Genomic DNA, 24,113 nt, shown 5'->3' on the forward strand with positions numbered 1-24,113 from the left:
ATGTATATATAGGAAAGAGGCAGTAAGTTAGTCACACGCCCGCACACATGCAAAAACTAAGGTTTGCCTGTATGGTTGTAAGAAGTGTTTTTAATTGCCCAAAGCATCACTTCTGCTGTGCTTAGAAGAGATGCCTTCCATCATCCTTGAACAAGTGGCAGGGTAGTTCAGTCATACAGTAAATCACGATAAAAATATGGCAACAAAAATGTCAAAACCACTGCTGGTTAAAGCAATACACTTAAAAATGGAAAACCATAGAATCACCACCTTTCTTTAACCAACCATTTTCCAGGAACACAGCTTTTCCCTATCCCTCCTCACCATTTATAAAACAAAACCCACACAACCTGCAAGGTGCAAGACCAAAGAGTGGTTCCTGGGCTTCAAAATACCAAGCGACTGAGGCGTGAGGGTGTACAGGGCGTTAGGGCTAGTGGATATTCCAAACCACCACTGATGGGGAACAACCCTGCTGTAAGGTATCATGCTGCACAGGAAATTTAGCAGTACCACAGTTAGCGTCACTCCTGCTAGTGCCTTTGTTGGGGAAGCTGACACATAGTTATCCAAGGCTCTGGGGCAGAGGACACAGCAACACACAGCTGCAGCAAAAGCTTAGAAGGGGCAGACTACAGCTGGCAAGGGGAAGGGAAGAGGGCAGATAGGGGTCTTTCATCAGCATTAACAACCATCATGCGTTCCAAGTCGCTGAAGGCACGTCATAAGCTTAGCAGCGTGTGGGAGCCGTTGTTTCTCACTGGTCCTACTCAGGGGCTGCAGACAAGAGCAAAGCAGAGGTGAGCTGGAGATGCAGATCAGAATGTAAGAAAAATGGTCAACTTTGTGCTCCTTCGCCAAAATTACAGACTCACACAGCTCGCAGTATGCCTTGCTTCCCTAGAAAAGGAAAATAACCAGGTGGGCTAACAGATGTTGGCGCTATCAGTTACTTACTTACTAGAAAGGATATCGGAATAGGGCAAATGGAAGACAAATCCATCCCAATACATAAGGCTAAAAAAGCAAGGATGCCAGCTTTTGTTCCTGCATTAATAATTGGTTAAGTAAGTCAGTCAGTTAAATTTAAAAAAATAAACACACATTTTAGAGGTACATTTCAGGCACACTACAAGCTTCTAAACTGTTACAAGCCATCGTTGTCTCATGATGCTGCACAGACTGTGTCTCAGTTTATCAGGAAACAAAAAAATTGCTTTACCCAAATATATTAATAAATAAACAACTACAACCAACCAGCTCCCCCCCCCCCCAGATCAGCTCATGAAGAACAATTTCTATGTTGGAGAGCCAGTTGTTCTATTTTTCGCAGGGAAAGGCACTCGAGTGTGGCAGGTGCCCCTAGTGCAATTTACAGATCAGTCTAACACACCTAGTGGAGCCGCTCAGTTTCAACACACACCAGTGGTCACAGGCTCTCCATGAGGCTCCCTGGGCATTAACCCGCGTGCTGCATAACCCCTCTCCTCCCTCCACCACCCCCCCTTTTTTTTTTTCCCCTTAAACAAAGTCACAAACCAAAGTAGGCTTAATTAATGCTTCCTGGGACACAGAACTTACTTACTTTGAGAAAGAGAAACTGTGAACAGTTTGTGATTGAGCACACATGAAGAAGGAGGAGGAAAAAAAAAAAAAAAAAAAAAAAAGAAAAAAAAAGAAAAAAAAATGTCCTTAGTTCTGCTTAAAATGTATGTACATCTGCATTATTTTCAATGCTACCATGAGAAAGGCTTTGTCATGAACGTTAGTGTATGAAGTGTTAACAGTGAAGAGAAAAGAACAACTGATACTTTAAATGGTAACAGCCAGTACATATTGCTGCAGGTTTCTAGTTATGTTTCTTTTCCACTAATATTGATTAATAATGCGAACTGCAGCCTGTGCCTTTGTCCACACGTGTGGTTACAATAAATGGAGCAGTGCTCAGAAGCAAGCAGTCAGGTACCCCCGATTTGGCCACAGCATTTAGGAGTTATATACCTTGCCCTATGAACACAGTCAGACTGGGTTTCATTAGAGGAGAATAATCTATTAGTGATGGATCTGGAAGAAGTTTGGCATGCATAGGGCATCAAAAGAAACTTTACTGCAGGTGCTATTTATCCTATAGGATCACAGTGCATAAACAGCAACAGAATAGAGCATTTCATCAATGATTTTACTCAAACAGTTCTGTCTGTCTCTGAGTGCTTTCTGACCACTTTGCTTCCGCTGACCTGATCCACTGCCAGTGTTTCCACCTCCGGCTGGGGCTGGGACGGTGCGACATGGTGAATTCGATGCGCCACCCCAATGTGGGCCTTGTGCGGCTTCTCTCGGGCTGGACTGTGCGATTCACCAGATGCACGGTCCGAAGCAATGGGTGGAATAACTAATGGCCTCTCCTTAATAAGATGTACCTCTGCAGTTTCCCTGGCCAACAAAAACGGAGTGGGATCAGGCATGGCATCCACGGGCTCTCGTAAGAGCAGCTTCCGGCTATCCGACCCTATTCTGTAGGCCTCTTCAAACTCGGGGTTGAGCGGTGTCGACAGACTCTTCTTCATTCTGCGTCGTGGAGTCTCAGGCAGTTTGTCTTTGGGAGGGGCTGGTTTGTAGCTGGACAATACTGGACTGCCAGAAGGGGTCCCCTCCGAAGCCCCGCTTGAACTCATCAGCTTCTTCTTGGTAGCATGTAGTTGAGAAGTTAAATAAGCAATGGTACTCGCTCTCTGCTCTAGTTCACTCGACAGCATACTTAGCTTATGGCTTTTCATTTTTAACTCTTCTAAATACTTCTTTTCTCTTTCTTTAATAGTATTTTCCAGCACCATTATCATAGCATTCTTTTGTTCAAGTTCTTTCAATAATTCATTATTTTCAGCCTCTTTGACTTTCAGCTGAGCTTCAAGTTCTTCACACTTCCTTTTAAGCTCATCACTTCTTGAACTACCATTTCCTAGAAGAACAGCAAAAGCAGAAGTGTTTCATGTTAATTATAGCCACTAACTAAAATAGTGCAATGAGAGTTCCTTTTGACCTCCTAAAGCCATAAAGAACATCCCCAAAGACTAATATCCAGAAACACACTAAATCACTTCATCTTCAGAAGTACCAGGACAGCTCTTACAGGGAAAGATGAAGAGCTACTGCCACTCACTGTAGTTTAAAAGAAAGCTGTTAATATTACGTAAAAACAGAAGTGCTTCATATGTGTACGGAAACATGGATTACATGACCAATGCTTGCTGAACTTGCTCAAATTGGAGCCATTTTGCAAGTCCTCTGGTCATTAACAGAAGCTTTTCCTCTGCTATGTAAATGCCAGACTGGCCAGAACACGGGATGGAGCAGCTGTTGCAGCTTGGCAGGAAGATGTGCAGAGGCTTAAGCCTTGCCCTTCCACTGGTACTTGAAACACGTGACGCCACAGGCAGAGGTGTTCACTGGGAATTTGCTGCTGTAGAAGTCTTTCTTGGGATGAGGTGTCTGAGCCTGGCTGCCTTTCCTTCACCACAACAGCAGCCATCACCCCGTGCCCCAGAAGTTCTTGCACTCGTGATTGCAGACTGTCTGACACAGGGATATTGGCCTCTCTGAACCACCCTGCCGTCAGGCTGTAGAGCATGCTGGGGTCATTTCTGTCATCTTCTCCTTGGGAAGCTGTTCAGTTTTTAACAACTCACTATTCAGCAGAGATCTGCAACCTGAATTTCTCCAGTAACAAGCATCCTAGGCAGAGCACTGTTGACTATAAAGTGTTAAATACCCTCCCCTCCAAACTGGGGAGTGTACAGGTTTGGCATAGTATCAGAAAACTGGCAACACTGACAGATCACATACTCTGAAAATCCTATGAGGAGAAACATCTGCAGTATCAAAAAATAAGTACCGTTCTGGTGAGCACATGTGGAGCTGCTCAGGTTGCTTTGCTGAATTTGCCCATGCTACCTTATCTGCAATACAACATGTCCCAGCCCACACTATTCCTGCAGTAACGGAGAGGCATCAGCAGTTCCACACACTATTCGTGGCTCTTCCAAAGATTTCCTATTTGATCTTGGTTAAAATTTTGACATAAACATTGATAAATCTGGATAGCAGAAAACTGCTCTTATACCTTCGGAATTTGTTAACTCAAAAATCCAAGTGCAAACTATTCTCACCTACTTGTAATGGAAAGAGTACACACATTTTGAAACATGAGAAAGTGTAACATGAAATCTAAAAGAAAAATCGCATATACCATTTTCCTTACCTGTCAAGTCTGAACTTTTTACAGTCAGCTCATAGGTTAAATCTGAGAGGAAAAAAAATGTTTTTGTTAGAATAATAACATATACCCTACCCAGTGAGCATATTTACAATGGCATACTTTAATAAAATACAACCAGCTCTTCCCCCCAGCTTCCCTGCAGATTATCAAATCTGTAAAACAACCAAAACAACCAGATGACAAAGACTGTGGTTTTTTATTTTTATTTTTGAGAAAAATCCATGCTAATGATTACAAAGTTGGGCCCTGAACTATATTCTGTAGAAGTTAGATCAGATCATCCTAAATATACTGTGGTGGTGGGCTTTTTGTGGAGATTTGACTGCTGACATAAGAAAATTCTTGTAATAAGATTTAAGTTCACATATTGATCCTTTTTCAGTAGGGCAACTCTGTGAGCACACAATTCATCAAGTTACACTGGGTTATAAACAAGAAATGCTTCTTTAGAGGATTTGAGAGAGAGAGAGAGAGAATGAGAATTCAGGATTGAGATGGCTCCCAAGCCTTACTTTTTGGTTTGGGATATGGTATGATCTAGAGTTTGGGCACTGCGTTTCAGAAGAACTCACCTCTACTTAAACCTGGTGAGTAATACAGACAAGTCCTCAACTTTTCTGTTGTCTGGATTTTACCTATACAGATGTGGAGATAAGGGTACCCTCCCCTTTAAAAAGCACTTTGATATTTATCAGTAGAGCACTGTCAGCATTGGCACCCTTCCCAAGTTACCTGTGCAGTGCTGCTGCAGGCGACGAATCTCAGCATGCAGACCTTTCAGTGTGTTGGCATGTTCTCGCTGGAGAAACAGTAGGTTCTTCTGGGCACTGTGTAACTGGTTCTCCAGATTTGACGTTGCCATCCTGACATGCAGGTACTCTGTTTGTTAGTAAATAGACATATCAGTTATTGTGCAGATACAAATATCCTGGTTCCACAGTTAGCATCAACAGGAGCAACTATTCTACTATTAACGAACTGACACGCAACCAGGCAAATACCCACAGAAGTAAAACATTTCCATGTTTCATGACTATCTCCGTTACAAGTACTTTAGGTTCATACAAAGTTCATAGATTACACTCTAGGCCAGAGTAGCACAGGAACTCATTTGTTTGGAGTTAACACATTTAAAGGATTAGTTTCAGACAGGCTTTAGGTCACTAATCCTTTTATAAGATAAAAGTGGAGTTCTCAGAAATGGGCTAGTATGTCTCTCTGTCTTGTTGAAGATTTTCCATTTACCTCTTGGGATGCAGGAATGAATAACTCCCTTAAATAAAAACAAGGAAGAAAGCTCTAAAATAAAATCATAGCCAAAGAGACTGTAAAATAATCTGCCTTTAACAAACAGTTGAGCCCAACAACGCTGCCAGTGTGGGGATCACCGATGTGGTTGCTATGGGGTGCCTCTGTCGAGATGTACACACTAGAACCTGCATGAAAGAAAGCTCTGACTTGTGCTGTGGCTATTGTTTCCTCAGCTGCGCCGTACTACAGATCCCATAACTGGTGCAGGCCCCACAGCACTGGAGACTGGCTTCCCACAGAGGTAGAATTTCCAGGCCCCCGATGACATACTATGGAGTAAGACAATGGACAAGCAGAATGTTTCATTTAAAGAGAAAACAAATAGATTTCTTGTTGCTCAGGTTATGAGTACAAGGAAAACCGTTACACCACTCGATTCTCTTTGTACAGCAGTTCAACAAAAGTAGAGCCTTGACTATTACAGTGCTCAGATTCAAATAAAGATGGAAATGGTTAACATTACATTGCTGACAGGAATCTTTAAAGGTCCCTCTACTGTTCCCAATATGGCAGTAATGGTTTTAAGTATACCCACAGGTCAAACTACTGAGAAAAAAAAAAATCAGTCTAGTCGAGTTGGAGAGACAGGCTCCCAGCTACCCCAAAGGTAAACCATTCCCTGACAGACAGGGTAAGGTAGATCCTCAGACCAGGCACAGGTCTTTTCTTTATGCAGAAGCACACCCTGTGCCCTGGGGCTCTTTCTGCAGCATTTAAAGGTGTACCTGGCCAGCTGGAACGGCAGGATCCATGCTCCATGGCAATGAAATGCAGAAGTTATCAGGTGTCTGTGCATAGCAATATCTAATCACTAAGTTTGTCATGACACTGCTTTGTTTATTGCACCACTTCCTAGTGAACTTTCAGCACTAAAATAAATACACTGACACGAAAAAACAAAGATGGCAGCATGCAACCCTTCTGCAGCCCCAAAGCACCTAATCACTCGGGCTATACTTTTAGTAGTTCTTGAATTTCACTGCATCACCATTATCTCTTTCTCTCCATCCACAACAGAGCAAGCTGAAATATGACTAATGCTACTTAAGTCAGGATGCATGGAGCTGCTCCACCCACAGCTGTTTTATAGATGCTGCTGGATTTACACAGAAAGAACTTTTCAGAAACACGTCCCCAATACCTCTGCACTGCTAATCTCTGAAATTCTCTAGCAAGAGAACTATCAAGCCTGGGAAGCCTTCTCAAAGCTTTGGAAAACTCATGAACATAAAGACAGCACACACAAAATAGGTGTTCAGAGAAAAAAAATGTCTCTCTAGATGGGTTGATGGGGACAAAGTGACAAGCACTAGCAAATACTGGATGGGAATCTCCCTGGCCACAGCTGGGAGAAAAACCATCTCTTCTGGGAATGTCGCACAAGACAGGGCCTCCTGTCCCGCTCCAAGGAATCACAAGGAAAAGACTGCCAAGCACCTCTGCGTCTAAGCAGACAGCAGACACAAAATGGTGACCATGCTGGGTTAAACAGTTCTGGAAAAACAATTATAGTATTTAGGCTACTAAATTAAGTAACGAGAAGTTGCCTGGACAGCCGTCTGCAATGGCATTAGAGCTATAGCCTGTAATGACAGGATAACACGCTGTGCAGGCGCTAGACCTTAATTCTCTTCCTTGACTGTCTCGCTGGCAACCTTAACCGGTTGATCTCACCATTTCGAGTATTTTTCATTGGTCTCTTTCTAGTATGCAGTTTTATGGGAAAAGTTTGATTCTACAAATTTAAAATCGGTAGGCTGTCCACTCAGTGAAAGTGACACATTTGCACCATTCCTAGAGATAACACATCCCTACTTGTAGTTTTTGTCTTTTTTACTCCCCAAAAGAGCAGACACTTAGTGCTTCCACACCTTGATAAAACATTTTAAAATAAAAAGTCAACGAACAGCCTTCCTCATTTCACTTGTGACCTTAACAGACATCAATTCCAACTGATTTATCCCTACAACAGCATATACTTGATTGTCAAAAACAGTGACTGTTTAGAAGACTTCTGAGGAGTCCACTTCCACGCAAGGAGAAAAACAGAGCTTCTAGTTAACTTTAACAAAGGTCAAAGATTTGATTCAGTGCAAAATTTACAGGTCAACAGTGGTAAATTGTGCTTTGAGTGGAATGGATCATTGGCAAGGAACTATATCACCATCATCCACAAAGCTGCAAAAAATATAGACCAAAAGTACTCTAAAAAGAAGTTTCTGGCTTGGCTAAATAAGAAATAAGCTGAAGTACGCATGCAGGCTCTTATATAACTTCTGCATAATGGTTCATCATAGTTGCTTTTCCACACAAAGGCAAAAGATCCACTTAAGAAACTTTCCATAACTATCACAACTGTACTCTCTCACAGCCCACAGCATCAGATGACTATTTTAAGATTGACTACTCAGGTCATAGCAGTTACTGTAGGGCACCATTAATTCCAAGGCTTATTGATATTTTTGCTGCGTTACATTTTCAAAGTGACATAGTCTTGCTTGCAAAGCTGACTTCAGACAGACAGAAGCTTTACTGAATCATCCAATTTCTTAAGTGCTCATTGTACTCTTATCGACTGAATATGACAGCAGAATAAAACCTGCACCAGAGCCCATTCCCTCAACGTAGCAGGAGCTTGGAACTGCATGGAACACCAATGCTCAGAACAGACTTTTATTAACGATGAGAAATACATTTTTTTAAAAAAGAAACTCTAAGCACCGACAGTGCTATGTGAAAGAATAGCACATATATATATATACTGAAAACTCTATCATCACAATGGTACTAATAGAAGCTTTATGCCTGCAATTTCATTCTGAAAGAAAAGACAGTCACCAGCACCAAACAGAACAATAAGAAACATTTATATCTCAAGTCTTGTAAAAATACATTTTTAAACTAGTTCTAAATGTTAGAAAAAGTAAAACAAAGTTGTAACTATTACTCCCCTCTGGCTATTTTTCACCTTGCATCTTAAAGATCACACAGGATTACCTAGATGGAAGAAAAATAATCAGAGGCAGACTCGTTATACAGGCTTAGAAAGAAAACGAAAATTACCAGCACCAGAACATCGTCTACCCTGCAGCACTGGTAAGTTAATCAGTGAAAGCAATTAAATCAATATGCTTAAATCAATATGCTACAGGTTTTAGATACAGCCCCTCTGGGGTAAGTAGTTTTTACTCTCCTCTGAGGTAAGGGATCAGAGGGCTAGCTTCGCATAAACTCTCTGCAAACTTCCAGTACTCTGCTTCCTTACCGCAATATATCACATTGGGAGCCTCGTTGCCTGGCTGTCCTCTATCCTTTACTTCAAGGGAAACAGAAGACCACTATGAAAAAGCCAGTTTTTACAGAATTTATGGGTAGTGCCTTCAACTCAGACCCCATTCCACCCCACGCCCATTGCATATTCTTACACAAAACAAATGACACTGTGCAATCTGTGCACATATTCTGAGGAACAGGCAAAACTAGCCACCATAAAAATAAAGCAGAATGTGGGTCTTGCAGAGACAGTCATTATACAAAGATGCTTTACCATGAAATCTGCTTAAAACATGCACCTCTGTATTAGTAAGACTAGGTTCCAACCTGCTATTACATTGAACCTAAAACCGCAAAACTATACCTAATATTATTAAAGTTGGAAATCTGGATGAAATGGAGCCCAACTCAATATGCATTATCTGTCAACCCAGGCTATTACTGAAATATTAAAAATATTTTGAGTGTTTTTGCAGTCTAACTTATGAGGAAATTTCTATAGCACAAAGGAGAGAGAAGAGGAAAAGAAAAATCACATTCGCAGTCTGATTAGCCTCTCAGATACCAATAGATCCCATTGTGTTTTACCCAGTTCAAAGTTCTAGAATATTTTTCCCCATAGAGACTTTTAGATATTTCAGCCTAACTAGAAAGCTGGCTAAACAACTACCAAAGCAGAAGCCAGCTAAAAAGAAAATACTAATTTTTCTAGAATAACATCAAATCATTTTATGCCCCTACAGGTAATACAGTGGAACTGGACACAAAAAGATTAAAAAAAACAGATAAAATCTACAGTAAATCAGGCCAACAAGCTAGCCCTCCTCAACTAATTAACTTAAACCTGTTGCTGGGCAAGTTCTCGCTAAACAGACCATTTCTGAAAATCAGAAACAGAGTCAAGAGGAGGGAGAAAAAAAAAACCTCTAAGTGTGACATCCCAGCACAGAGCTGCTGAAAGCAGAAGACTCCTGGAGCTGGACACCACTGGCAGGCCTGCCAGGAAACATCATACCACCTGTCCTAAAACGTATGTGTGTGCTATTTAAAGAAGCCATTACCGTTGTTCAGTGTGCCTCTTTAATACCACAATATTTATACTGCTTGCACAGCTTGTTCCTAGTTCTTCAGCTAGGGCAGTGGGTTTTATTCCTGCTTTTGCTGGTGGCAGTGTGCGATTTTGGAATTGTTTACTACACTAAAAATTTTGCTGAACAGAATAATTGCTTTTACTGAGGAGTTACTCAATAATCAATATGAAGGACTCAAGAGTTGCCTACAGAGAATACTGGCACTACCATATAAAGACTACTTTGGCTATTATTCTGCTTCTGAGTTGGACATCAGAAATACCTACAAACACCTGGATAAAGATTACCTTAAAGAACTCGGAGACTACGCTCACTTTGCAAAGGGACAGAACCACGGACAGAAGTACACTTATTCATTGATGAAAGTACAGTTAGAAAGCAGACACGGTTACCCTCCAAGCAAGCACAAGAGAACGTATTACAGAGAACATTAAAATCTAGGGAACGCGTTCACTTTTGTGACTGGCACTGAGACTGCATGGTTCCCTCCTGAATGCTTACATTCACAATACTTCTGCATGACAGGGCAAGAGGGAACATTACTTAGCTTCAGCAGATGCTTAATGCTCTTTCTTTGCCTTTCTTTTTTCTTTTCTTTTTCTTTTTTCTTTCTCTCTCTCTCTCTTTTTTTTTTTTTTTTGAGTGGCAGCCTGAATATATGCTGATTTATGTCTGGGATGTCATTTGAATGCAATCAATTTTCTAAGACTATCAGCTTTGAATAATTTGGATTATTAACATGCTGAAGGCATTTTTCTAGGTTTTTCAGTCAGTTTGTATATTTCATGAAATTGGTAACATTTTACATCTAATCAATTTCCTTGTTTATGCACATCTTTTAAACATCAAAAGATTGAGAAATTATGCAAAAATATAAACTATTTTTAAAGCCACAAACACTGACAATGGGCACAAATAAAAGTCATCTATTTAAATTTTTAAAAGTTATTATAAATTAACAACATTCCTTTAATTCTGCATTCTCAAGTATACAATTATTAAAATCTACCATGGCATTATTAATTTAAAAAAGTCTCAAATTTGTTAGCAATTGAAATGAGACCTACTGACCCACGTGGTCTCATTCAGGAAGTTTTTCAAATGGGAATAGACATCACAAGATTTAATAAGGAACAAATATAATCAAATAGAAATAATCCTTTCTTTTAATACAAGTCAATGAACATTTTCTCACTAATGCACCAACTATAAAAGGCAGTAAAAAGGAGCATTTTCATACAGAGATGCTTTAACTTAGTTTCAAGGGAGTTTTTGGTCACAGCGGGATTTACATCTACTCCATGCTCCTTGGCAATTGTTATCTCTCTGTTTCTTGATGCACAGCATACATAACCACATATCAGATCCAACAACTGCTCTTAAAGGTATAAGAAAGATGGTCTTGAGAGGGGTCAATTCTAAAATCAATTCTCAGGTATGTCTCCCACTGGAGTTTCAAAGAGGAAATCCTATAAAGCAGCTTCAGGATTGCTCAGAGGAGTATGCCAACAACACAGTCAAGAACAAGGTTCTCTTGAAAAAAATCGTAGACACCCCCTCCCCTCCCCCACAAAAATGCAGAAATCAGCTGAGCCCTTAATAGCCCAGATGGCTGGTGTTCACTCACTCACCGTGGGAATCGGTAGGACAGCTCTCACAAGGCAACCAGCTCTCTGGCTGGATTTCATCAGATAAATTAAGCCAATGCCAGGAAGAAAACTATAACTGCACACACCACAGAACAGTCATGTCACTATGTTTTTTTTATTCTTGTCTCCAAAGCAAGCTTTTTTTATTGTTGCTAGGTTCTTATCCAAAAGGCGTGGTGAAATGCAGAGCTAAGCAAACTCCAACAAGGAACGCATATGTCATTTAATTTTTATTATCCTTATCAAATGAAGAGATGCAGTAACAAGCCAGTGTTCACTGCAACGGTAACACATCTCGCATTTTACAATAAAACTGGCACTAAGCACTAACGGTTTCCAAACTGGCACAATTATGCAACCTTTATCTGGAAAATATATTGCATGCCACCCATATACATGCAATATTTCTCATTTCTCAAGATCACCACCATCACAAAATATTTCTAGATACACCTAGAAGTGCAGATCTCACAGCTCGAAGATGAAACTTCATGGCTCCAAACAATGGATTTTCAATTTCTCTTGAATGTAGTCTAGGGAGGAACAAATGGAATGAATTAAAGAACATTCCCTCAGAACATTAAGTGTAACACTTCAAGTGTTGTTGCACCTACCTACGTCCTCCTCTTTCAGTAAAGAGGAGGAGATAATTAAATTAACATTCTTGGAGCCCACCTTAGAAAGGAACTATTCTGTCTCTTCTCTTACAAGTGCTTGTCAATAATACTACACAACAGACTGCAGTACAACAAGCCAAAACAGGCATACTGAGCAGCTCTTAGAGGGCAAATTCCATCTTTTGGCAGGACACTGGGGGCAGCTAGTTCGGGTCGACTTACTAATTTTTCCTTAAAAGGGGAATCAAAAAAAAAATCTTAAATTGAAAATTAAAAAATGAACGGGCATTTCCAAAATGCCTATACATCATGTGCTCACAGTGATCAGCTGTTGACCTTTCCGACAGCCAAATTTTGCGTTGCAGATGATATGCAGACCTTTTCTGATCTGAAATATTTGGATGGAACTTAAAATAGTTTAAGGTGATGAGCATCATTTTCTGGCTGTGTATTAGTTGCCTGTGCACAGAACTGAAGCATCGCTAGACTCCTCTTACAAGATAAGAGGGAGATGTTAATCTATGATTTAAGATACAACCTAAAGAAAACTACTGGAATGAAGTCTAATCAACCATGGTTATTTAACATTTTCATTCTTGTTTGGTACAAGATCGTTAAACAAACAGAATAATCTTCTTTTAAATGGATAAAGCGACTGCTATCACCTGAGAAGTTACTTTAGCTCTGCCAACATACATTCAACACTTCCACTGAAACATGCCTAGACAGGTTTTCTCTCAACCAGTATCCAACCACTGTCCTCCAGCAAATTAGGACAGAACCTGCTTTTCGTATACGGTACGAAATATGATTTCAAGAACTAGTTAAGGACACACACACATATGTCCCTCTTGGAAGAGCCTTCTAAGTTTTAGTCAGTCCAAACTTTAAAGAACATCACCGAACTGACCCAGCACTTCTAAATAACGCAGCTCCAACAGTAAGCTGACAGACACTTGGAGGTCCTTTGTCTAGATCAGCTCTTCCATCTCCAAAGACTTATGCCCTACTAAAAGTGTTTGTTCAGCTTGTTCCTAAGGACCTAATAAAAGAAACTGTACAGTCTCCACAGTCAGTTTCAGGACTTTGCTACCTTTCTGCTTAGACGTTTGCTTAAAACCCTCCCCTCCTGACCTGATACCATTACTACTTCTACTAACCACTATAGAGCCAGCAACAGCAACACTGCAGTATAATGGTAGCCCATCACAGTTTCAAATTTATGGTCCCCCTCACTCATCTGTTCATTAGACTAAACCACTTTACCTAGTTCAATATTTCTTTTAGCTGTGCTTTTCAGACTACATGCTAGGCCTACACAATTACTGTCTGAATGTCTTTCTCCTTCTCCCCTGTTCCCTTAGCAGCATACAGTATATCTTATAGCAGCAACTCTCTCCCCCTCTTCCTCTGCTATGTTAAAATATAAAAAGATTTATACACATAACTATCTTCCCAATAGATTGCTTTCACATTCTTTTAGGCTGTGTCTTTAATGCAAGCAAAATTAGCTCTCCTTTCCTGGAGACTACTGATAGAAAAAAGGAAATGTGTCATTGCCCTCCCTGAGGAAGGATACCATTTTGTTTTCCTAGGTCCTTTTCTAGCACTTTTTCGTACTACTTTACTGAGCGTTTCTCTGACCTACTTCCCCCTTCATCTTCTGATCAGATATTTCAGCTAACCTCTGAATGTCCCTGAGGAAGTACACGTTTTAGTATTACTGCGAAAGCTCTTCTTCTTCTTCTTTTTTTTTTGTTACGATGACAGTGACTTGCATAGGAGTAGGAAGAACAATTACGGGGGATACATTCCTGGCAGCAATGATTTAATACCTCTAGATGCTTTAAAAGAACAAGCTGGTAATTTGGGCAGAAATCACTGACAGCTTGCAAGTACAACTACTGACCTTAAGTCATAAAGATTGACAGGACTAATTCAGATCGAGTTTTCTCTGTCCTTGAGACCATACAAGCCCAGAGCTCTCACAGCGAAAGCTGACTAAAAGTAACCTGAGCATCTATTAGATCAGAGAAATACCAGAGGCATGTCTGAAATGCTTACGATCACTAGCATGTCAGAGACTATTAGAGAATCAAAACAAAAGCAAGCGGTTCTGCAGTAACATTTCACAGCCACATAATTATTGTGACCATACCAAGGTATGCCAATGATATGGCTGTATAGTTGTCAGGGAGAAAAGGCTTGTTCTGGCAGAAAGCACTGAAAATGACTTAATTTTGGCATAATCCACTTCAAGAGGAGGATGCTGTCATCTAAATAACATTGATTACTTCAGAAAAATTCACTCTTAACAATGAAGTCCACATATATATATTTTTTACCGTTTATTACAATAACCCTCCAGTCCCCTATGAGTAAGGCTAAACTGTATTTTAGTGGAATGCATAGGTTCTCTTCCGCTTTCTATGAGAAAAGCCACTCATCGGGAGCTTCTATTTCCCTCTGTCATTCTGAGGATGAAATAGTTTGTTATTTTAACATAGCTTCCATCAAAGTTTTAAAGAAGACACAGAATAAAAGTAATATTACCTTGTACCCTAATTACAATCAATTAGTTATAATACTGCAGAGACTTAAGCTATTCTTTCTACAAGAGACAATTTCTATTGTCAGAAGGGGAAGAGAAAAGAAAATTAATAGTCAGTTCTACCACTGGACTAACAGAATCAGTGTTACACATCAGAATGAGCCTGATCCTATTTCTTTAGAAGTCATTAAGAAAGTTCTGTAGCTTCAGTTAAAGAGGAATCAGGAATTAAGCCATTAAGGTGAGAGTGGAAGGTTTTCTACAAGGATATAGTAAGCATTACTTCAAGTTTATACTTAGAAATTGTATAATATTATGTGAAAGTCAATATTTTTCCAGATACCAATTATTCCCTCATGACCACCACTTCATGTTAGCTTTAAGCGTAGACTGTTTGATCAGTAATGCATGAATCACATGAGGAATTCATACAAATAGTGTGTATCAATTAAAAAAATTCCCGATTCTGAATACTTAATGAAACACCAAAAATTTACTATGACAGTTTTGACATAGGAGACTTGGTTGGATGTCATTTGCCTAACAGGAGAAGAACCTGCTGCCACACAGACATGCAACGATTTAGCTATCCAGCCTAGCCACAAACTTGTCACACCCCTTCCTTTTGCATTTTGCATACACTGAGCAAGAGTTTACTGCCAGGTTTGTCAAATGCTTCAAAAATCACCTTCCTTTATGGTCTAGTGATCATAAAGTGAACCAGGTCAAGAAACTGAAAACTAACTAGTTGAAAACTAACCATTTTCTTCTGCTGGTTATTTTTCAGGTGATAAGTTTACTGTGCAGCAGTGCAAATGCTTTTGTGGCTGAAGGGGGAGTTGGAAAATCAGTAACCAAGGTGGTGGGGGCGGAGAGGCAGAACTGCTTCCATGGCAGCAGTACCAGCTCCGGGCATTCAGCCGAGCTCTAGCTCTTGCTGCAAGAACTGCATTGAAAATACAATTTCCAGGCTTTATCTAGAGTCCTTGTGAAATATGTCAAAAGGAACAGGCTGGAGCCTTACAGCAGACTAAACAAGTTTGTCCTTCTAGGAAAAATCCATTTATGAAGAGCAGATATTAAAACAGCAGCTCTACAGAATAACACAACTATTTTTCAGGCCAGTTTAACATGTTGAGGAGTATGTGTGTTTCTTAAAATTTTCTGTGATACTCTTTCATAAATCACATATTATTATTTCAGCACAGCTGCTATAGTCAAACACACAAAAATTTGTCTCCATTTTGCTCAAAGTAAAGGCTTTGAGAGCTCCTGCTGAAGGAGATATAGTGGTAGTGATTACCTATGTGCAAGTCTTCCTTTAAATAAGACTTTTTAATAAGATGGTAAGACATAGAATTGCAAACCCAGGTACTCTATACCCTTCTAGATATCTAGGTCATATAAGCTAGGAGAGTAAAACTAAATAGCCTGCATCAAGTTTTCAGGAGAAAAGCAAGCAGGCACTCTTACACTAGGCACTCTTACACTCTTATTATTAAAAAAAAAAAAAAAAAAAAAAGGCCACTTGTGACATTATTCAAGTGATTTTTATTACAGAGGGGCACTTCTTAAACACAAGACCTCTACTCCACAGAGATGGAATATGGAATATATGGCACCACCTGCTCCCGCTGTCCAGGCACTGACTTGGATCACCGGGATCTACTGTTCTCTGCTGTATTTCCAGCCTTTTTTAGAGGCACTATCAATCTGTTTGGATAGAAGTTCTTAGTTTTTTGTCAAGTAATGTTTTTAACAACCAATCTTAAATCTTATCTCTCAGCCTAGTAATCAAGGCTGACAAGCAGCAAGATATTTTAGTGTTTTAAGTACTACCCAAAAGGTCTTCTAGAACTTGAAATGCAGTAAACAGGCTCCTCAACAACAGGAAAGGTTTTCAGCGGTATTTTGTTATGTTTCTAGCTTTTAGTAGCAAGTAAATGTATTGGTACTGTTTATAGTATGGTGTTCATTAACATTACCAGAAGTAATGAGCTGAAAGAGAACAGTAAAATGTCCTTATCTAATACTATCCACTGATCACATGAAGATACTGACCAACACAGCTAAAAAGCCTCTTACACAGGGAAAGATCATTTTGATACCACTTGAAAGTGAACACATCAGAGCCTGTGATCAGCCCACTTGTTCACCAAAGATACAACAGCCAGATATGTAAAGAATGCGAGGTCGCATTAAGCAAGTGCAGGAATCAGAGGTGAGATACAGCAAGCAACCATCCGAGGTGCTACCATTTCAACTAAGCTACGCTAAGTTCACTATTTATCATCACTTGCTTCTTCAGATATTGTATTAGATGAAAGAACAAGGAAGGAGAAGACCGTTTGTTCTGATGTGCTGCAGATGCAAAGGAAATCAGAGCTCCAGTGATGAGATTTCTGCGGAACAAAGGGCGACCTCCCCGGTTCGGCTCCACCCAGGCTCTCGGCAGCATCAGTCCGCACCATTGTTCCAGGCACAGGACGAGCGCTGCCACAGACTGGTCCTGACAATATTGATCATGGTTACACAATATTAACTTACTGCAATATATTCCTACCAATAACAGAAGTTTGGAAACTCAGACAAGCTTATGTCTGTGCTTGTTTGTGCTTCACAGCAACTCTAAGCATGCTCAACGTTTTTATTGTGTACTGCAGTAAACAGACATGAAAAAGGTTGCATAGATATAGGAATCTTTTTTGACATCAGAATTGTTCTAAAGTATTTTCTTCATCTGTGACTTTGATTTTTAAGCCTTTTTAGTTCCAGCAGTAGAAAACAAGGAAAAGCTATGGACTTGTCTAGTCAGAACACACCTATATCTCCTAAAAGTATCAACAGTAAGACATCCGATTCAGTGATTTTTCAGTAAGTCATTCCTCTTCAAAAACAATGCCATTACTGACAAACACATATAGAAGATAGTGTCACTTGTTTCTTGTCAGAAAAAAAAATTCCTAAGTACTGTAAACAGCTTCAGAACTATAAAGTGTCAGTTCTCTGTGTAGCAAACTATGAACAGTTTGCTAATTTTTTAAAAAAAAATATTATGAAAAAATGAGGGGAAATGTGCAAGGAGTTGAGCAAAAATACAAACGACATCATGTTACTCTGCTTACACAAGTAAGCATTGTAATACATTGTAAATCTTGAGGCTATGAAAGAATTCCTTCAATACTGAGGAATTCCTTCAATATTGAGGGAAACGTAGAAATGGGAGCTTAATCTATAATCAAAAGTAAACTTGAAAACTGATTTATTACAACTATATTCCCTCTGCTATATTGTACAAAATTTTCCAGAAATATTTTACTTTACAGTCTACATTCTTCTACCTACTTCTGTTAAAGGATTGACTAACACGACGAAAGAGAATGAATTGCCCTCAATACCTAGAATCTCTTGAATTAGGACACACAGAAGAGTTTGATTTTTGTAACTCTAACAAAAAAATACATTTTTAAAAAATCTTTTGAAAGCCCGTTCTTAAAAGGTTGTAATTATATCTAAAACCTAAAGAAAACAAAGAAAGCAAGTAAAATTATTATTTTAGGGTTTGCATCAATTGCTGGACTCAAAAGTACATACAGTGTTTGGGTTAGTCATGAGAGCTTTCTGTTTCCCAAGAGGCTGGGGGAAGAATAGTAAGCAGAAACACAGCAATGAGATGAAAACAATCAATTATACATCAGTTTAACCAATATTTTTTTTTTGCTTAAGCAATTAATACTTTGTTATGATCTCCCCATCTCTGTTGTTTCATTAACAATGACAGCTAGAATCTCAGCATAACCAAAGCCTTGGAAAAAAAAAATCTAAGAAAACAAATAATCAGCATTATTATAAGCATTTCATTAGCCATTTGTAAAGCACTTGTTTTAAATGGTCAGATCAAAAAGCAACAAGCAGCAGACCATTACAGTGCATAAATACCTATATTCTGTCTATCCTCTCTCAGGCTCAGTCATAATAAAGCTCTATAAAATTACATTCATTGACAAGAAAGTTATATAGAGAAAAAAAGACATTGTATTAATGGTCACGTCCATTTGATTTTTTTTAATTAAGGGGCATAGTTTACATTGCAAAAGCATAAAAAAAAAAGAAAGCAAAAAGCAAAGGCATCTCACCATCTAGGCAAAGCCAGTAAGTACCCTGGATGTTTCTTATGCACCTGCAATGCAGATCAAAATGGACAATTCCACCCTCAGGGCTGCCTCAGCTTCTGTTTGCCTCCACAGTCTCTCCTTTCCACCGTTTAATACGACAAACGCAAACGCACACCACTCGTGCCCATGGTGGCAAGGGCCCCTCCTTCCTCCCTTCTGTCCCACCCCGCGTCCTGTGGATGGAAACGGAGCATCTATGCGGCTACAGGACGCTCCATTTCGCAAGACAAGCTCTGCGCTCCTTGCTGCCATGTCCGCAGCCGACAGGCACCCACCCTCCCCGCACGCAGAGCCCTCCCCGCGCAGCCCAGCGCCCGTGCAACGCATCCACCTTCCCCCTCGCCTCCTGCCCTGCAGCCTCCGCGTTACCACCGACGATGCTGTTGCCACTTTCCGAAAACACGCCGAAGGCGAGGGGAGGCGGAGGCTGAGCGGGGATGCTCCGCGGCGCCTGCCGGAGGGAGGCAGCTCCGCCGCAGCACATCTGAATTTTCCAGACGCTGGCTCGGGGAAGGAGCGCACGGGCGGACGCGTCTCTCCTCGGCTGTGACAACCCTCGCAACCAGGAATCTAAGCACTGCCCTTGCCCGGAGCCGGGACCGCGAGCTTTAGCCAACTACAGGGGATAACCCCCCGCCCCCCGCTGCACGAGTGACCCGAAAAAAAAAAGAAAAAAGAAAAAAAGAAAAAGAGCCGTTTACGCTTGCTCTTAAGAGAGCACAGCAGGCGCTGAGGTCCAACCCTTGGACAGGCAGCGCACCCAGCCCGCCTCACCGCGGGCTCAGCAGCCCGCCCGCCCGCAGCAGGAAAACTATTATTTTGTTTTTATTTTTATTTATTTATTTATTTATTGCTCGGGGGCGCTGGCGCAGCCGCCAGGCCCCGGGCCGCCGGCACAGACGGAGGGCGGCGGGGCGGCCGGACACGCCGCTCCGTCCTCTCGCTGCCCTCCCCTCCCCGCGGCGGCCAGGCGGCTCCGGGCCCCACAGGGTCGCCGCGGCTCGGGCGCAGCCGCCTTCCCGCGCCTCCCGGCGGGGCGGCGGGGCCCGTTACCGCCCCCCCTCCCCACGACCCCCTCTCACCTGTCTCGCCCCTCCGCGGCGGCGCCCAGGCGGCTCCCTCCTCCCGCCGCGGGCCCCTCCCTGGCGGCAGCCGCCTCAGCTCATCGCCGCGCGGCACCAGCCCGAGCGGGGCCGGCACTTACCGGCCGCGGGACGGGGACGGGGGGGCGACACACGGGGGCGGCGGCGCAGGCGCGGCTGCGGCAGCTCGTCCCGTCGCTATGACAACGGGGGGGGGGGGTCAGCGGCTCTGGCCCCGCCCACCGGGGGGCGCGTGCGCCTTCCCCGCGCGCTCGCGGGCCGCAGGGCGCCTGCACTCACCTGGCGGCGGCGCGGGCGCGCGCACGTGCCCGCGCCGGTGGAGGGGGGGGGGGAAGTGTGTGTGTGTGCGCGCGCGGGGGCGCGCGGCGCTGCACGCCCGCCTCGCCCACGCGCGTGCACGTCCCCGCGCGTCCTCCCAAACGGGCAGCGCCGCTAAGGCGCTGGGAACGCCTCGCGGTGGCCAGGCGCGTCCGCGCCGCCGCAGGAAGGGCCGCGGCGCCCCCGCCGCGCAGCCCCACGCCGCGCACCCCACGCGGCTCGCCGGCCTTCGCATTTCAGCGGCGCGTTCTTCCCCGTGGCTTCACCCCAGGCACGTGCGCGCAGCTGCGCAGTGGCAGACGTGCACGGGAATTCCCACGCAGCTAACGAGTACTGAAAGATGAGGGCAATTAGGAGCTTGCGCATACCCAGGACACCGCCCCGTGAATAGGGCACAGGAAAAAAAAAAAAAAAAAGGATGTGTCACATGCCAGTTTGCATGCAGGATCTTTCCTGTGTTTGTAATGGGGGGGGGAAACCCACTTTATTACAGGGGACTTCAAAATTAGGAGATAGAAGCTTGATTTTTGCAAGCAGGCAAAAACAAAAAGCTGTTTAAAGTTTCTACAAACTAGAAATAGTGATTTTCTAAGCGGGGGGGAAGACATACTACACCTGCCACAGGTAATGATTTTGGGTCTTGTTAACCAAAAATCAAATGCAGCAGTAAACTGGAGTCAGTGGGTCTACATACCTCCGCTGCAATTCTGTTCTGCACGAGCAAGTGGAAGGCGGCTCTAGAAGTCTTTCGTACCTGCAGGCACCTAGAGCTGGGGCAAAGGAAGCACATCATCACTTAAGAGGGAAGAATGTCACTGAAACTGGAAATACTTAAGAAAAAGGGTTACTAGTTATTAGCTGGCAAAGCTAAAGACAAAAAGGAATGTTTTACACATGCAGTCAGAGGGTGTGCACCCTGGCCATGCAGGGCAAGGCTGAACTCAAACACAGGTCTGCAAAAATCCAGAACACCAGCTCTCCCCATCTATCACAGCACGGTCTTTCTACTCTACCTCAGATTCATTAAAGCAGCCTGTTTATATATAATGTGTCATAACAGGCTGGACTCTTAATTTCAGATCTGTTTAGGTGACAAAGCAGCAGTCCGAGAAGCTGATTCATTCAGGACCTGTGCCAAAGAAGAAATGCATTGGCCATTCGACTCATCCCGGCAGGAACGACAGAAGGATGTTGAATTCAATATTAGTTCCTAATAATGTATCACAGATGGGAGGAAAGAAAAAAAGGAAAAAAAAACCCAGCTGTGTTGCTGGAAAGAAAACGCTAGTTATTAACTGGGCTCAGAATCTGACATTCATATAAAAAAAGTAGACTCCTGTAAATGAGGTAAGGAAAAGGTGTTGGAACAAAGGGCTGGACACACACACCTTCAGAATAAAAGGGAAATAGTCCCTGAGCATTTTTGTAGCATGCCCCCTGGTTTTGCTCAAGTTTGCAGCTCTGGAGTTTCCCCCGAACGTGTTTCCCCGGTTCCTCATGCTTTCCAGCGCCACCCAGCTGGGGCATCCCCCCCATCCCTCGCCAGGGAGCCGCACGCCTCCCCGTCACTTCACGCTCAGAGCGGGAGTGCCTCCGTTTCGCGGGGTGCTGGGAGCCTGTTAATCACGTGTCATTAATATCAGCAAAGCCCTTTAAATTCCCCCGAAGGGAGGTGCCGTGCAATACAGTTAGTTATAGCTCCGTGACACCTCCCTGCATGGAGAGGGAGCCTGGAGGAGGCTCACAGTCACAGCCCCCCGCCTTCGGAGATGGCCAGGGGCTTTTGCCCCGGACACCCAGTTCCCTAATCCAGCCAAGTGCAAACGCAGGGCTTTGAGGCACCAGCACCTGAGAGTAAAAACTCGCATCTTTTATGCTCCACTAAGAGCACAGTTCACAAAAAGCGATTGTAGGACTGCTCCTGTGCTGCCCTGCGTGGAGTGGCAGGGGTGTGCAGCGGTCCCTAAGGCCTTGCCGTGGCTGTACTGCCAGCGTAGCTGCCACTGCTTCATGCAGCTGCCACTTGCTGTGCAAGCTGCAGGTGCCCTTTCAAAGTCAGGCTCTAAGCAACCACACCACAGGCAGATAGAAAACCCACGGGGAAACCAAAATAAAATCCACATTTCTTTACTCCCATGATTTGCCAAGAGCTGAGATTTGGGGAGCAGCCACCAGATCTGAGTACCTCCAAGTCCCGGCTTTCAGTTCAAAGACTAACATCCCATTATGGCTTATTCTTCAGCCATAGGTTCAAGCTCTGTAGAGCAAAGGGCTCCTTACACTGGAGGATTTGCATGGGTTGGATGGGATGCAGTCCTCTAGACAGATTGCCAGTACCTTGTTGCTAAGTGGGGAGTCGCAGGCTGGCCAGTTTCTCTTGGGATCTGCTGGAGAAGAGCTCTGATCCCCTGCCACGTAGCCGCAAATGCCCTCTGCACACCAGCCTGGCCGCGTTGGAAATGCGCCATACACTGCTCACACAAAGCATCTGCAAAGTTTATACATAGAAACAAATCAAGCAGCCACAAAGCCAGAGATAGTTTAATGCCCAGGGAGGAAGAAGGGGTGCCAGCAGCACAACCACCCTGCGCTGCCAACAACAGCAGGCACAGCACCCACCAGTTACAGGTCTGGATAGCCTGCAGAGGGAGATGTGGGCACTTTTCTTCCCTTAGGAGCTGTTTAGGGAAAGAGAAAGAGAACAAGTAAGAAGATGAGTGAAAACCAGTATGGTGCTTAGTGGAGGGTCTTTAAAAGGTCAGTGCTAATCAGTTAATTGGAGACAAGTGTGGGAAGGTAACAGGGAGAGGCTGGGGCAGGGGTGCACCTGCCTGCAGCTGTCTCGGGTGATCAGGACCCTCTCTGTGGTCCTGAATGTGCTCCTCGGGCTCTGCTAAGAGCAAAGGCAGAGATTTGCCAGGGTGCGAGAGTCACCTTCTGACTCCTGCTGCCTATTTGATTTTAAGGTGTCCCTCTCTCGTTTCCTTTTGCTTGCTTTGTTTTTTAGCAGCCCAGATTACAAGGGCAGGAGACAGCAGCTGGCCACAGAGCTGGAAGCAGACAAGGCCTGTTACCTCTCCTGCTCAGTTGTGCACAGAAGCTGTTTATTTTTGCTGCAACATCTGTAATAACGGCATGCACAGCTGGCCAGCTTTCATTTCCAATAAGGCAGAGCTAAATTTGGACTGCCCTCCCCCCCCCAGTAAACCAAAGGAGTTACTATTAATTAAAGCCTTGTGGCTGAGATGAGAACCTGGCAGTAGCTTCCTACTGACCCTGCTGCGCAGGAGAAGGCAGTGATGCTGTTCTGGTGCTCCATCTGCCCGTGGGGAGCTGCAGGTGGCCGGCTGAGTCCTGTATCCCCACAGCAGTGTGGGGACTAGCACTCCTGCATGAACAGGGCGCGAGGCTTTCCCAGGGCAGAGTCTTCCCTGGAATGGGGAACAGCTGGGATGAAATTCAACCAAAATGTTAAAACCTGAAGGGTGATATGATCTCTCTCTCTTCCAAAAGGGAAAATTTTTAAAATCAGACCCGAATGAACATAAGTGTGTGTGCAGATATGCTTCTGTAGTAACCTTTCTTTAGTACCTTCACTATCACACATCCTGTTGAGAACCATCAGCTAAAATATCCAAAGCCCAAATCTGCTCTGTGACACCAGCCAGGCCATCGTTTCTCATGCAGGGCTATACTCGAGCACTGGCTTTGGTCCCTTTGCTCCACCTCACCAAAAGCCTCTAAGATAA

At 43.2% G+C, this 24,113-nt stretch overlaps 1 protein-coding gene across 3 annotated transcripts; it reads right to left on the reverse strand.

Moving 5' to 3' along the window:
- Positions 1–70: 70 nt before the first annotated feature.
- Positions 71–20,099, reverse strand: CCDC92 (coiled-coil domain containing 92). Of its 3 annotated transcripts, XM_062589791.1 has the most exons (6): positions 20,026–20,099; positions 5,009–5,155; positions 4,259–4,300; positions 2,238–2,959; positions 1,586–1,600; positions 71–777 (listed from the first exon to the last, which is right to left on the reverse strand). In XM_062589791.1, the coding sequence occupies exons 2-6, from the start codon at positions 5,136–5,138 to the stop codon at positions 685–687; spliced, it is 1,002 nt and encodes a 333-aa protein (XP_062445775.1). In that variant the 5' UTR covers positions 5,139–5,155; positions 20,026–20,099; the 3' UTR covers positions 71–684. The 3 variants fall into 3 exon arrangements, with proteins under 3 accessions (XP_062445775.1, XP_062445776.1, XP_062445777.1); XM_062589792.1 differs by lacking the exon at positions 1,586–1,600; XM_062589793.1 differs by lacking the exons at positions 71–777; positions 1,586–1,600 and having other exon boundaries at positions 1,634–2,959.
- Positions 20,100–24,113: the final 4,014 nt, after the last annotated feature.

Source organism: Rhea pennata, chromosome 17 (genome assembly GCF_028389875.1).
Source record: "Rhea pennata isolate bPtePen1 chromosome 17, bPtePen1.pri, whole genome shotgun sequence".
NCBI lineage: Eukaryota > Metazoa > Chordata > Aves > Rheiformes > Rheidae > Rhea > Rhea pennata.

Coding starts and splice junctions, on each gene's coding strand:
- CCDC92 (XM_062589791.1), bottom strand. CDS start 5,138: ATGGCAACGTCAAATCTGGAGAACCAGTTACACAGTGCCCAGAAGAAC. Junction 4,301..5,008: donor CCTGCAGCAGCACTGCACAG/GTAACTTGGGAA, acceptor TTTTCCTCTCAG/ATTTAACCTATGAGCTGACT. Junction 2,960..4,258: donor AAAAAGTTCAGACTTGACAG/GTAAGGAAAATG, acceptor CTGTTCTTCTAG/GAAATGGTAGTTCAAGAAGT.